The sequence below is a fragment of the Carcharodon carcharias genome, chromosome 2 (genome assembly GCF_017639515.1).
Source record: "Carcharodon carcharias isolate sCarCar2 chromosome 2, sCarCar2.pri, whole genome shotgun sequence".
NCBI classification, from domain to species: Eukaryota; Metazoa; Chordata; class Chondrichthyes; order Lamniformes; family Lamnidae; genus Carcharodon; species Carcharodon carcharias.
The window spans coordinates 148,138,623-148,153,783 of record NC_054468.1 but is presented as its reverse complement, the minus strand read 5'-3'; the positions used below and the strand labels follow the sequence as shown (position 1 = coordinate 148,153,783).

Genomic DNA, 15,161 nt, shown 5'->3' with positions numbered 1-15,161 from the left:
AATTCACATCAGCCATAACTCATTTAGCATATCATTCAGCAGAAGGAGGAGATTTTCATTCCAGTAGGTTGAAATTGAACCTACAGTTCAACAAAGGAGCAGCCTGCCTGAAAAAGTCCCCACCCACTTCTCTTTTTAGTTTAAGGTCCAGTGCTCCACAGAAGCAATTTGGATAAAGAAAATATTTGGAAATTACTATAAAAAGTGTAAAAAAAAACTTTCGAAAAGTAGCCACTATTGTAATGTAGAAAATACAGCCAATTTGTGCATAGCAAAATCCCACAACAATAATGAGATGATGACCAGGTAGCCTGTTTTTTTGCGATGTTAGTCAAAGTAGAAAATACTAGCTAGGACACTGTAAGGGAACAGTAGCATTGTAATTATTTCACTGGACCAATAATTCAGACCAAATGATCTGGAAACATGAGTTTAAACCCCACCACAGCAGCTGGGGAGTTTAATTTAAATAAATTGGAATAAAAAGTTAGTATCATTAATGGTGATTTGTTATAAAAATCCATTCTTTTAGAGAAGGAAATCTGCCCTTCCCCACTTCAGCTGATAATTGACTACAGCTACAGAGCAACGTGGTTGACTCTTAACCACCTAGCAAATTGCTTAACTTTTCATAACAGTTTAACACAGCTATGAGAAAACAAGGCGGATGACCCAGCATCAACCTGGGCAGCAGATTCGGAAATGACAAAGGCACACCCAGCTCAGTGAACCCTGCAAAGCCCTCACTAACATAAGCATCTATGCAATAGGAGCAGAAGTATGCTATTTGGCATACTCGACCCTAATCAGCCATTCAATGCTGACCCATCTCAGCTACACCTTCCTGTGAAATCCCCATTTCCCTTGATTCTCTCAGAATCCAAAAAATTTGTCACCTGTGGCACCCAACGATCAGGTATCCACAGCTCTTTGGGACCAAGAATTCCAAAGGTTCCACAACCCCTTAAGTGAAGAATTTCTCCTTATCACAGTCCTAAATGGCTGATCCCTTATTCTGATATTGTGACCCATTGTTCTAGAGTCCTCAACCAGAGGAAATTTCCTTCCAGCATCTCCCCTGAAAGGGGTACTGAAGAATTTTATGCTTCAATGAGATCATCTCTCATTTTTTGAAACTTTCTGGATTATAGGCCTAGTCTTCTCAGTCTCTCATTGGACAATTTCTTCATCCCAGGAACCCGTCTAGTGGCCCTTCTTTGGATTTCCTCTAAGGTGTGAATGTCCTTCCTTGGTTAAGGAGGCCAAAATTGTACACTGTACTCCAGGTGTGGTCTCACCCGGGCCCTGTACAATTGTAGTAAGACTTCTTTACTCTTAATGTTTATGTCAAAGGGATTGAAATATAACATACGTGCATGTTAGCTTCCTGTGGTTCTTGTACAAGCCACACTGATCCCTCTGAATATCAACTTTCCTTAATCTTCCCAGTTGAAAAGTGTTCCACTTTTTTCTATTTTTCCTTCCAGAGTGAGTAACTTCACATTGCTTCACATTACATTGCATCTGCCCACCCCTCCCCCCCTCCATCTTCCACAGTCACTTAACCTGCTTAACGTCTTTTGCAACCTCTTTATATCCCATGTCACCTACTTTCCCATCTAACTTTGTACCATCAACAACCTTGGATACTTAAGTATTGCTGAAAAAAAGAGAAATACTGTTGAGACTTTTTGTCTTGCGCTTATCAGGTGCAAGAATGCCAGATTTCAAAGGGAGCAACTGTTTATATTGCATGAATAAGGGGTGCTGATTTGTTGGCAAGTCAACTTTGGTTGAGGTGTTTCCATGGTTAATGAACCAGGGAACTATTTTCTCCATTGCTTTTGTTTAATTCAAAAAGACTCAATGCCTGGGCATGTTCCTTTTGCCTGCATAGGAATATATGTAGCTTCTAGCAAGTGGAAGTAAGCCACATTGCGAGCCTGACTGATATTCTTAAATTGGTTGTTAGTGTAATTCTTGGCACATTTAGGATTGTTCAGCAAGTGCTGTCCAATCGTGGAATCACATCTAATGTTAGACATTATGTTCTGAGGTTTGCAAGCACAGGTTGATCGCTTATGGACAATACCCTGTCTATTGGGAACAGCCGAATCTGCCAGTCATTGGGATGTACGGATTACATACCTGGCATTGTACTGGCACTGAAATTCATATGCTACATTACTCATTTGTGTGGTAGGCACTTGGATCCCATCATGTAAGTCATTGATATAGATTGAAAGTAGCTGAGGCTTAAGTATTGATCCTTGTTATCCCTCACCGGTTACAGCCTTTAAACCCAAAAATGATTTTTTTATTCCCACCCACTGTTTTCTGCCTATTACCCAGTTTGCCCATATTAATATATTACCCCAAATCCCATGAACCCTAATTTTATCTCATAATCTTTTGTGTGCACACTATTGCATTCTTTTTGAAAATCCAAGTACACTACATCCACTGGTTCCCCCAACCCACCCTACTAATTATATCAAAAATCTTTTAGCAAGATTTTATAAACATGATTTCATTTTCATAAGTCTGTGTTAATTCTTTCTAATCATATGATTTTCTAAGTACCCTATTATCACGTCCCTAATAATGAGTTCTAGCATTTTCCCTATGAGGAACTTACATAGGATATTTGGTACAGAAATAAGCCATTTGATCTGACCAGTCCATGTGGCATTTATGTTCTACTTGTGTTTCTTTCCATCTTTCCCCATCTAAATCTTTCTTCATACTCTCTATTCCTGTCTCCATCATATGCTTGTCTAGCTTCCCCTTAATGCATCTATACTATTCACTTCAACCACTTCCTGTGGTAGCAAGTTCCACATTCTCACCAATTTTTGGATAAAGACGTTCCTTCTGAATTTCCTATTGAATTTCTTGGTGACTATCTTATATTGATGGCCTCTAGTTATGCTATTCCCCAGAATTGTAAATATTCCCCTCTAGCCACTCTATCAAACCTCAATTTTAAATACCTCTATTAGAACATACCTCGGCCTTTATATCTGCATGCTCTCCAGTGCCTCTATATCCTTTTATAATATTACGACCAGAACTGTATGCAATACTGTGTAGTCTAAACAAGGTTTGATATAGGATTAGCATAACTTCCCAACTTTTCAATTCTATCCTTCAAGAAATAAAGCCTATTGTTTTTTTTTTATAGCCTTGCTAACCTGAGTCACAACTTTTAGTGATTGTTATATTTGTGCACCGAGACCCCTTTGCCCCTCTATCCCACCTAGGCTTGCACCTTCCAAGTAATAAGTGGCTGACCTATTCTTCCTACCAAAACGTACTACCTCACAATTTGTGTTGAACTGCATTTGCCAATTATTTGTCTGTTCTGCAAGGATATTAATGTCTCTTGTAATTTGTTGCAGTCCTCCTCAGTATTGAACATTCTCTGCCTTCAACTCCAGCAATTTGGTGTCATCCACAAATTTAGAAATTGTGATTTTGATTCCAAAGTCCAAATTGCTAATGTAAATTGTGAACAGCAGTGGTCTCAATACTAATCCTTGTGGAACGCCACTTCTCACCTTCTGCCGGTTTGAATAGCTGCCCTTTACTCCCAGACTCTGCTTTTTGTCTTGAAACCATCTAGCAGCTTGTCTCCTGACTCCATATTCCTTGGCTTTATTCATTAGTCTATCACGGGGAGCCTTATCAAAGTCCTTCCTCCTTGAAAAAATTCAATAAGGTTGGTCAAGCAAAATTTTCCCTTTTGAAACCCATGTTGACTATTTATTACTCCGTTTTTCTTTTTCAGATGATGTTCTTTCTCTTTTTCAGTAGGCATTCCATTATTTTTCCTAATACTAATGTTAAGCTGACTGGTGTGTAATTCCCTGGGCGTATTCTGTCCTCTTCTTACCTACAAGAATTACATTAGCTATCCGCCAGTCCTATGGCACTGCACCTTTTCCTAACGAGTTAATAAATGGGTATAGTAATGCCTCTTTCCTAGATTATTTTAAAATGCATGGATGCAATCCACCAGGGGCTTTATTCTCTTTGAGTTTGATGATTTTATTCAGTCCATCCCCTTTCGTATTCAAATGCACGTTTCTCATTAATCATCTCATCATTCAATGTCATGTCTACCTATTCTATCTCCCTGGTAAACACTGAAGTAAAATAATAATTAAATATTTTTGCCATATCCCTATTGTTACCTGCGGTATTATCCTGTATATCCCATCCCAGTCATCCCTTTTTTATTGATTGGCCTGTAAAACATCTATTTTCTATGTTCCTTGATAATTTAAACAGTTACTGATTGTTTCTTATTTGTTTTTTGACTTTTTCCCCTAATCTCTCCATATTCTCTCTTATCATGCACTCCTTTTCTGATTATGCACTTAAATGTATGCCTCTTTCCTAATCCTCAATTGTTTATTTGTCTTTATTCATTCATGGGGTTCCACTTGTGTTTACTTCTTTCCTTTTCACAAAATATATTTTTCCTGTGCTCTGTTAGAAACATTTAAAATGGTGTTCCGTTGTTCTATGTTGTTGTTTGCCAATATTGTCGCCCATTTTATTTTCCCCAAGTTGTATTCCCAGCTCCTGATAATCAGCTTTTCACCGATCTGTTAACCTGGTTCTCATCATACTTATGCACTTCTCTTTCATCATAAAGTCTATATTATGGTCTTCATTGCCTGGATGTTCCTTATTTTTACTTCTCTTATCTCATTCCCCATTAAGCGAACCTTCCTTTGTAGGAGTTGCCGCATATTGGGTTAGAAAGGTTTATTTTGTAGAAATGTTTTATTCTTATGCTTGCCTTCCTTGTTTTTTTCTACTATTTAAAGCATTTGCCACCTCCCTATTTACCCTTTCTCTTTAGGCGAAGGTCCCATCAGGGTTCAGGTGGAGCCTGTTGCATTGAAAGAGCTCCCTCCTGTCTTAGGAAAGATGTAAATGTGTTGGAGGCAGTTCAGAGGAGGTTTATTAGACTAATATCTGGAATGAGTGGATTGTCTCATGAGGAAAGGTTGGACAGACTGGGATTGTTTCTGCTGGAGTTTAGAAGAGTGAGGGGTGACCTGATTGAAGTATATAAGATTCTGAACAGTCTCGACAAGGTGGATGTGGAAAGGATGTTTCCTCTTGTGGGTGAGTCCAGAACTAGAGGACACTGTTTTAAAATGAGTGGGTTGCCCTTTTAGGACAGAGATGAGGAGAAATTTTTTGAGGGTTGTGTGACTTCGGAGCTCTCTGCCTCCGAAGGCAGTAGAAGCTGGGTCATTGAATGTTTTTAAGGCAAAGGTAGATTCTTGTCAGACAAGAGAATCAAAGGTTATCGGAGGTAGAATGAAATGTGGAATTCGAAACGCCCACAGATCAACCATGATCTTATTGAATGGTGGAGTAGGCTCGGGGCTGAATGGCCTACTTCGGCTCCTGCTTCGTATGTTTGTAGAACTTGTGCCAGTTTCCCCACACCTGATCTGCCTGCTCCTATTCCAATTTGGACATGATTCAGGTAATAATCAGGAGTATTATCCTAACCCCCGATACTCTTTCATCTCTCTTTTCTCCTTTTTGTTTCTACCTATGTCATTTATTCCAACATGGGCCGTGACAATTGGATTTATCTCCTCCCTTTCTAGTCCCTATCCAGTCACAGTGAGATATCCCTTACCCTGGCACCCAGGTAGGCAGCACACCCCTCCAGATTCTCATTCTTGGCTGTGAAGGATGTTAACTTTTCCATCCCTAATTGCCCTTTTTCAGAGGGCATTTAAGAGTCAACCACATTGCTTTGGTTGTAGGCCAGACCAAGTAAGGACAGCAGATTCCCTTCCCTAAAGGGCATTAGTGAACCAGATGGGTTTTTACAACAATCGGCATCAATGTCGTCATAAACTTTTGAATTCAATAACAATTTGGAATTAAATTTGACCATCTGCTGTGGTGGGTTTCGAACCTGGGTCTCCAGAGCATTAGAACCATAGAAAAATTACAACGCAGAAGGAGGCCATTCAGCCCATCTTGACCATGCCAGCCCGAGGACACCCAGGTGCCCTTTCTAATCCCACCTTCCTGCACCCGGCCTATAGCCCTGCAGATCCAGGTACTTTTTAAGAGTTTAGAGTTTCTGACTCTACCACCAACTTTGAGCAGCGAATTGCAGACACACTCTACCCCCTAGTAAAAAAAAAAGTTCTTCCTCATGTCCCCGCTACACCTTCTGCCACTTCTCTTGAATCTATGTCCCCTGGTTCTAGAATTCTCCACCAAACAATTTTATCCTGTCCACTCTATCTATTCCCCTCATAATTTTGTACACCTCAATCAAGTCACCTTTCAGCCTTCTTTGTTCTAAGGAAAATAACCCTAACCTATCCAATCCCTCCTCATAGCTACACTTTTCTAACTCTGGCAACATTCTTGTAAACCTTTTCTGCCCTCTCTCCAGAGCTATTACGTCCTTCCTGTAATGTGGTGACCAGAACTGCACACATTAGCCTGTGTCTCTGGAAACTAGTCCAGTGATAATACCGCAATGCCACAGCCTCCTCCTAATTATAGTCCCCGATTACTATTACGTTTTTATTCTTTCTCTGTTTATTCAGACAGTGTTCTGAGCCATGGTGACTTGGTCTGCAATGCAGTCTTTCTGCTTGAACTCACAATAGTGAGCACATGGTACCTGTTGGATAGGACCAGTGTCTGTGGGACCTTTTTCTCAACTTCTCCCAAATACCTGATACCCTGTTCTCTAACAGTCCCACATTCCCTTTCCTGAACTGTCTTTTCCTCTGGGTTCCTCTGACTGTATTCTGGATAAAGCTGTCCAGAAATTTATCCGTCTCCCTTATGTGTTAGAGTTTCTGCAACTTGTGCTCCTTCTCAATAAGCAGACAATTTCAAGAAGCACTGCCTGCCGACATGTTTCTTCAGGAGAGCTCACTGTCCATAAACTTCCCCTGTTCTGCAGTCCAGACACACAACTTGCACTGCGCAATATCTTAGACCAGCCTTATTTATTTAATCCAATGGGGGTAATAAAAATAATTGTACAAAAGTTGCTGCTATTGGCAATGTTGCTGAGTACCAGATTGTACATTCAATACCACCAAAGTCACATTTATTTAAAATTCAGATAGTAGTGCAGAGATCTTTTGCTGGCTATAGTTATGTAAAACTTATTATAGACCTTTTAAAATTATGGCCATAGTAGACTACACTGTGTCATATGTCAAGAGTTTGAAGATTGAACAGTCAACTTGCCCATTCAATATTGCAAGTATAGAAGCAAATACTCAACACTTATACCTTTAAGATTTTAAATATTCTGATATTTCTGTGATTAAAATTATTTTATGTTCCTCTCTAGCTAGGAACGTGGTCCATTTTTCAGATATAATGGATTGTTCCCCAATTATTTATTAACTGCAGTTTCAGAGCTGGAGTCATGGATTGGTTACAGACGTATTTGAATGAGTAATATTGGGTGTTTCTTCCCATTTCAGTAAAACATAGTGAATATTTACAACAAGCTGCACTGGAAGAGTATGGGCCAGATCTGCATCTGGCTCTGAGAAGCCGTAGGGATGAACTCCTATATCTCAGGAAATTGACTGAGCTGCTATTCCCATACATTCTACCACCAAAAGCCACAGAATGCAGGTAATGTGCTTATACCTTATTTTCTATTATATGCAGTGGAATATGAAGCATATGCTTAACAGCAAAATATTTTCTAAATGATACTGTAAACAGTATTGACTGTTCGCTAGAGTCTCCTTTCTCCTTAACCCTTTTTTCCGTAATGTTTCAATATTCTGGAGTTTTTACTTGAAATTCTGATGAGACATTTAAAGTGAGAGATCATTTTTGGGGCTTAATTGATGTCTTAAAATTTTGGTTACTTATCCATGGTGTAATTTTATTAAAATATCTTGCTATTACCATCGGACGTACCAATTGAATGGTGACAAATGTTGAAACTGAGACTTTTTTAGGCAAAGTTTTGCCTGAGCTTTGGGCATTGTCAGCACTTCCCCAGGATGTCTAAAGTCCTGATTGGTTACTGGTCTCCTGATTTCTCAAATGTAAATTTCTCATCCTTGTGTTCAAATCTGTTCATGGCTTTGTCCCTCCTTTAATCTCTTTCAGTTCCATGACCCCTATAGATAAGATGCCAGATCCTCTAGGTGCTGCTGACTGCCTATTCCAGAGTCGTCCTCTCGCACTCTCCTCTAGGTGCTGCTGATTGCCTGTCCCAGGGTGGCCCTCTTGCGCTCCCTTCCCCATAGATTTCTATGTTCCATGGAAAGGGATAGGGAAAGATTATGCATGTTTTTCAGGCTCAGATTCCACTTGCAAATCAGTCTAATACAGAATATACAGCAGCTGACTGTTTGTTTGTTTCTTTCTGTGATATTTAGATCTCTAGCCTTGCTAATTCAAGAAGTTCTGGCTGGATCAGTGTTTCTCCCCTCTCTGGACTTTTTGGCTGATCCGGTAAATATCTTTGTTAGACTAAACTGGTTAATTCTTTGACTACAGGAATAAAATCTTATTTTAAAAAAAATACAAAAACCTTTTTTCAAAATTAATATAAATGGAGTTTGAGATGTATGATCTGAATGCTCATGACATCCAGCATGGTCCTCTTTGCCCTGGCATTTCTTTCTTTCTATTTGAATTTTGAATTGAATGTTTGAAACTGGCTTGTGTACCAAACTTGCAAAGTATTTACAGCTCAGAAACAGATAATTTCACTTAAAAGGTCCATGGCTATGTTTATGCTCCAGACAAGCCTTCTCCACCCTTCATCTAACCCCTTCAACATGTCCTTTTACTCCTTTTCCCTTCATGTGTTTATCTAGCTTCCTTTGAAATGCATCGATGCTCATTCTCTCAGTTAGTCATCATGGTGGTAAATTACACACTCTTACCACTCTTCGGGTAATGAAATTTCTTTGCAGTTCACTATTTAATTTATTAGTGGCTCTTATTTATGGCCCCTAGTTCTGATCTCATTGGCTAGTGGAAACATCTTTTCTGCATCTATCCTACCAAACCCTTTAATTATCTTAAACACCTCTACTAGGTCATCTCTTTCTAGAGAAAGAGCTGCAGTCTGTTTAGCCTTTCCTGATGATAGTTATAACCTCTCAGCTCAGGTTTCATTGTAGTAAAACTTCTCCAATACCTCTGTCTTTTTTATAAATTAGGCACTGGGACTATTCACAATCTCATGTCTATTCTAACCAAATTTATATTCAAGTTTAACGTAACTTTGTTTTTCAATTCTATCCATCTAGAAATGAACTCCAGTGCTGCTTTTTAAAATGACCTTATTAACCTTTGCTACTTTTTCACTGGTACTGCCTCACACTTATCATTTCTCACTGTTGTTTCATTGGTGAATGATTCTTCAATTAGAATACCCAAGTATCAGCAGCTTTGAGATCCAGGAACATTTAAACTTTTTTTTATATGTGGTCCCCAAGCCCACATGATAGAAGGCTATGTAGTCCCAAACACACACATAATTTGATCACATTTCATGCACAGTTACCTATTCTTATACTGCCACCAAATCTTCAACAATGGTTTGTCCTGTCCGAAAATGGTCACCTTTAGTGTGGCCAAGGTTCCATCCTCAGCTCCTTTCTTTTCATATGTTGACCCTTGGTGACACCAAATACAGTTGTAGTATTGGGTGCCATATATATGCTAATGACATTCGCCTTCACCTCTCCACAATTCCATTCCACTTCACAAGTATGACTGTACTGTCACAGTGCCTGTATGATGCTTGGATGATGCATATTTTCCTCCTTTTGGTTATCAAGATTTCTCTCCTTTTGCGTTTTTCCCCCCCTTTTTTTTTGTGCCCTTCCTTTTCTTCTCCTTGTCTCCCTGACTGCTCTCACTCAAGTGGCACCATATATTCCACAATCATGGTCTCTTGTTCAATGTAGAATTCAATTTCAAACCTCATATCCTGCCCATTACCAAGATTGTTTACTTCTGCCTTTTGCATCTCCTACCTCCACCCCTACGTCACTCTATCATGACTTAACCCCAACCCCATTTGTTACCTTCAGATTTGATTTCTCTTAACCTCTACACTTGTCTTGAAGTTCATCTTTCATAAACTCCTATCTGACCAGGCAGTTGTTCACCTTTTCTAAACCTTCTGCTTATACCCAATGTTCATTGTTACTTCTTTGTGAAGTACTTAAACTTTTTTTTTACATTAAAGGGAACTGATAGATGATGTGTATTTGGGTTTTAAAAAGATGTTCCATAAGGCACCATGAACAATATTATTATACAAGAGTTATGATGTTCGAGGTAATATTTTAGCATGGATAGAGGATTGGCTAACTAATAGAAAACAGTCAGGATAAATGGGCCACTTTCAGGTTGGCAAACTAACTAATGGAGTGCCAAAGGGATCAGTGCTAGGGCTTTACCTTCTTGCAATATATATTAGTGACTTGGATTGTGAGGAGAACACAAAAGAGTCTGCAAAGGAACATAGAAAGGTTAAGTGACTGGCAAAATTTGACAGTTGGAGTATAATGTGGGAAAATGTGAGTTTGTGCATGTTGGTAGGAAGAATAGAAAAGCAGAATATTAAATGGAGAGAGACTACAGAATGCTATGGTACAAAGGTACCTGGGTGGTCCTAATCACAAAATGTTGGCATACAGGTGCAGAGAGTAATTAGGAAGCCAAATGGGAAGGTTGGCCTTGATCACAAGGGGAATGGAGTATAAAAATAGGGAAGTCTTGCTACAACAGCGCAGAGCATTGGTGAGACCACACTTAGAGTATTGTGTTCAATTTTGGTCTCTTTATTTAAGGAATACTTGCATTGGAGGCAACTTGGAGAAGGTTCACTAGATTGATTCCTGGGATGAAGGGGTTGTCTTATGAGGAAAGGTTGAGCAGGTGGGGCCTATACATATTGGAGTTTAGAAGGTGATCTTATTGAAACATATAAGGTTCTGAGGAGGCTTGACAGAATAGATGCTGAGATGGGGAAATCTAGAACTAGGGGCACAGTTTCAGAATAAGATGTCTCCTCTTTAAGATGGAGATGAGAAATTTAATTGTGGATAATGGAATTCTGTATCCCAGAGAGCAGTGGTGGCTGGATCATTGAATATATCCAAGGCTGAATTAGATAGGCTTTTGATCTACAAAGGAGTCATGGGTTATGGCAGACAGGAAAGTAAAGTTGAGGCTTTGATAACATGAACGATGATCTTACTGAATGGCTAGAAGGCTTGAAGGGCCAAATGGCCTGCTCCTATTCCTTATGTTCTATGACTACAAGCTTGTGCTTTCTTGTACTAGTGAAAGTAGGGTAAAGTTTCTCTACCTCCCAAAGCTTAAATAGTCTTGTTTCCTTCCCCTTTCACGATGACAGTTAATCACATGGAGACTGAAACTGAAGTAAACGAGAGAGAAAACTGCCACATTCTTTCCAACATAATTCTGTTTACCAAACACCACAAGTCTTCTCTCTGCCTTGTGTCTTCTCTCCTGGAGGTTGAAGACCAGTGCATTCCACATTTTACTGCCTCTATTGGTGAATTGTATCATCTAATGCTACAATTGCCCATTCCATCATGTTATTCAGTCTTTGACCTACAACCCTATCCATTTTCCGTCTCTTTCCCAAACCATCACCTTGCTCTTCATAATGTAAACAGTTCTGTCAGGGGCCTAGGACCTCACACTATACTTTTTAATAAAATATATCTATACATCATGGCTAATTTATAAAATTTTAAAAGCTGGACAAAGACTTTAAAATGACTGAAGCCATGACTGGCTATGACTCAAACAAAAGTAGCTTTCAGGCATTCAGAGAAGTTGACCTCCTGTTATCTCTGAAGAGAGGTTAATGACCCGGTGAGCTGCAGAAGACCAGCTTTCAAGGAAATAATATAACGGTCGTTTACATTTCTTATACCTGGCCAACAGACACTCCCAGTCTGCTCAGACAAAGTACCATGAAACCTCTTGAAATTGTTAATAGTTGAAAGATTAACAATCTCCAGTCCAGACTAAGGAATGTATGTCTTTGTTAAAGCCAAAGTGGAGAGGTGGGAGTCTCGTGCCCCCTCCCCCAGGCTGGTGAAATCTGTAATATTGCTTTGTGGTGCTGCAATGCCCAGTCTGCCATCTTCCATAAACCAAGCAGCAGCTCAGAAAAAGGTTTAAATGCTGGGCCCCAACTATGTTGTTTCTACCAGAACCTCTGAGCTTACCATCGCTTGCAAGATTAACTCACCCTTTGTGCCCATCTCATAGTGGAAGTCATCTCTACAGGCTACTGACCCCCGTGAAGGGATACACCTCTGGACTTTTGATTCTGGACTTGCGTGAAACAACAATTCTTATTTTCTCTGTGGTCTTTGCCCTGTACTATTTTCTTTTCCATATCCCTCCTTTACTGTATGAAACCTAAAAGTGTTTGGGCGGTGGGGGAAACGTTGCAAACCCTCTTCCCATGTTTTGAGTGTGTATAAAATAAACTAACCTCAAAGTTTACCCTATCTCGATCTTGCTGTGGGGTTAATAAAAATTGGTTCTCACCAAAACTGGGAAATATACCACCGCTTATAAAGGAGAATAGAAAAATCAAAGAACAGCTTTCTGTTTACGGATGGCTGGTGAGAGGAGAAATCGGGGCTGTCTAAGTTAAACCCCCTCCTGTCTGTTACGGAAATTGGAAGTTCAAGCCTGGGATAGCCCAATTTGAATTTGACCAGAGCCCAAGTTAAGAGACTAGCCAAATCTGTTATGAGGCAATTGGAAGCCAATAGGGGAAAAATCAGTGGCTGGAACAAATATTAAAACACAGTAACTTACCACAGCAAATTCCTTTTCCCTAAAACAAAGAAAATGGCAACTTTTGATGTCCAGATGTTTGTCCAGCAGGGAAATTTAAACGGTGACACTTTGGCGGCCCTTAACGCAGAACGACTGCAACCTTTGGCCATGGAGGTACAGTTAAAATTGCCCAGTAAAGTGAAGAGAAGCGAGCTGATCCAGTTATTGGTGGAACATTTGGATCGCATGTTAGATGTGGAGTTCAGTCATAACTCCGAATCCCCTCCCCTAGCTAGTTTTGAGCTGGAAAAGCTTAAATTGCAGCTAGATTTTCAGGAGAGGGAGAACCAGGGGCTCAGGAGAGAGAAAGGAAGAGAAGAATTCCAGCTCTGAAAGTTGGAAATGGAACTAGCAGCTCAAAGGGTTGCAGAGACCTGATGGTTGGAAGCTGCGAGAGAGAATCGCTCTCTAACCGGTAGCACCCGCTTTCTCCCGGAACCACTCTGAGGCCTCAGGTATGCGAGATTATTCCCAAATTTGAAGAGAGTAATGTGGAGCTTTGAGAAAGTAGCAGGACAGCTAAAATGGCCCTCAGTGATCTGGACATTTTTAATCCAAGAGCAGCTGTCAGGGAGGGCCCAAGAGGACTACTCCATGCTGCTTCCTGTTGTGTCCCTGAATTAGGATGGCAGCCTTGGTCTGCTCATAAGTGCTGATGAGGTAGTCCCAGAGGCATATTGCCAGCAATTTTGGAAAGCTTGTAAGAAGCCCACACAAACCTACGTCAAGCTTGGAACGGCTGAAGCAAATCGCGTTCGAATGATGATAAGATCCCTAAGAATCCCACGCACCTATGAGGGTGAGTTGGTATTGTTGGAGGAATTCAATGTGCGTACACCTGGAGGAGCAGATAATCCTTACAGCCAGGAATGCAGCCAGTTGCAGCAGATGTCTATGACCTCACCCATAGGCCTGAATACTCAGGCAGACCCTTTCCAGACTATTCCCATGAGCCTTGGAAAGATAAGCAGGGCGACCTAAATAGGAAAGGACCTACCCCCCCCCCCCAATCCAGAAAAGAAAACATGAAACAGGGTGAAGAAGCCCCCCTGCAATCTGAAAGGAGAGCTCCCAGAGACCGTTGTGTTTTCATGGCAATAAAATTGGCCAATCCAGACCGGAATGCTGGAGATTGCGTTCCATTGGCCTGATAGGGCTCCATATGAGTAGTCCCCCAAAGGGTTCCCCAATGGATAGTGCAGTGGAGCAGGCAGAGACTCTCACTTCAGAAACTTACCCTTTGGAGAGCATGGCACTGTGTGCCTGAGCCAGATAAACTTCCAGAGAGCTTCTGAAATTTTGTCTTGTCAAAAACAGTGTCCCCTACCTGCCCCAAAATGTGAGCAAGTCCTTGTTACTGCTCAGGGACATGGGCCACTGAATCCTCAATGACAGAGAGAAACCTAAACCTACCCCCGAATCCACTCTGAAGACCAAAGCACTGATCGGTGTGGTGGGAGGAGGATCTGTGTTTGCACCCCTCCTCAAAGTCCACCTAGAGTGTGACCTTGTTTCAGGCTCTGTTACAGTAGGAATTATCCTCGGACTACCAGAAGCAAGAGTCGACTCCCTCCTTGGGAATGATTTGGCTGGCAACAAGGTGTTAGCCAGCAAAAGGAAAAAGGCCAAAGTCAACCAGCAGAAATCCGCAGGTGAGTAGAAAGCTGGGGAAGGCCCAGAAGGGTGAAATAGCACCCATGAACCTTGAGCGAGGGCTGCTTGAATGTAGCAAGGCTGAATCCAGGTCAGTAAAGTTAAAGAAGGTCCAGGAAAGGCTCCTAGAATCTAAAACAGATACCGAATATCCTAGAATTAAATAGGGACCAGAGAAGTCCCAGAGCTGAGAAAGAACGAGAGGGAGATGCCCCAGGTAGCCGAAGAGCTGAAGGAAGGCAGGTTATTAAGCCCGGAAAAGAAAAGGTTAAGCACTTGCCTGAAGTATAGTGAGTAGAACTTTCTGACATGCGATAGGGGCAAAGAGAGTCCCCAAACCAACAAGCAGATGGGGAGTGAGATGCCTCACTCATTAGAAAAGTTGCAAGGGAATATGGTTGGCGCAGCACTTCCACTTGAAGGCAGAAGTATTCCAGGGGACATGGAACAAGTTCGGAGAGCACCCTTTCCAAAGCCAGAGGCCCCAGTTAGGAAGCTATTTATTGGCCTGGCTGGTAGCTTTATGGCAAATTTAAATGTGGGCCAGGAAAATTCTCAAATTGGCCCAGAAAGACTGAGGATGATGCCCCTCATAATTGAAAAACCTC

The 15,161-nt window shown here is 40.9% G+C and overlaps 1 protein-coding gene across 12 annotated transcripts in view; it reads left to right on the top strand.

Moving 5' to 3' along the window:
* Nucleotides 1-15,161, top strand: part of snx14 (sorting nexin 14) — a 148,589-nt gene that overhangs the window by 40,577 nt on the left and 92,851 nt on the right. For all 12 annotated transcript variants that reach the window (XM_041212468.1, XM_041212452.1, XM_041212410.1 and 9 more), the window contains 2 exons: nucleotides 7,506-7,662; nucleotides 8,424-8,499. In XM_041212468.1, coding sequence (XP_041068402.1) covers nucleotides 7,506-7,662; nucleotides 8,424-8,499 — 233 coding nt within the window. The remainder of the gene's footprint in view (nucleotides 1-7,505; nucleotides 7,663-8,423; nucleotides 8,500-15,161) is intronic.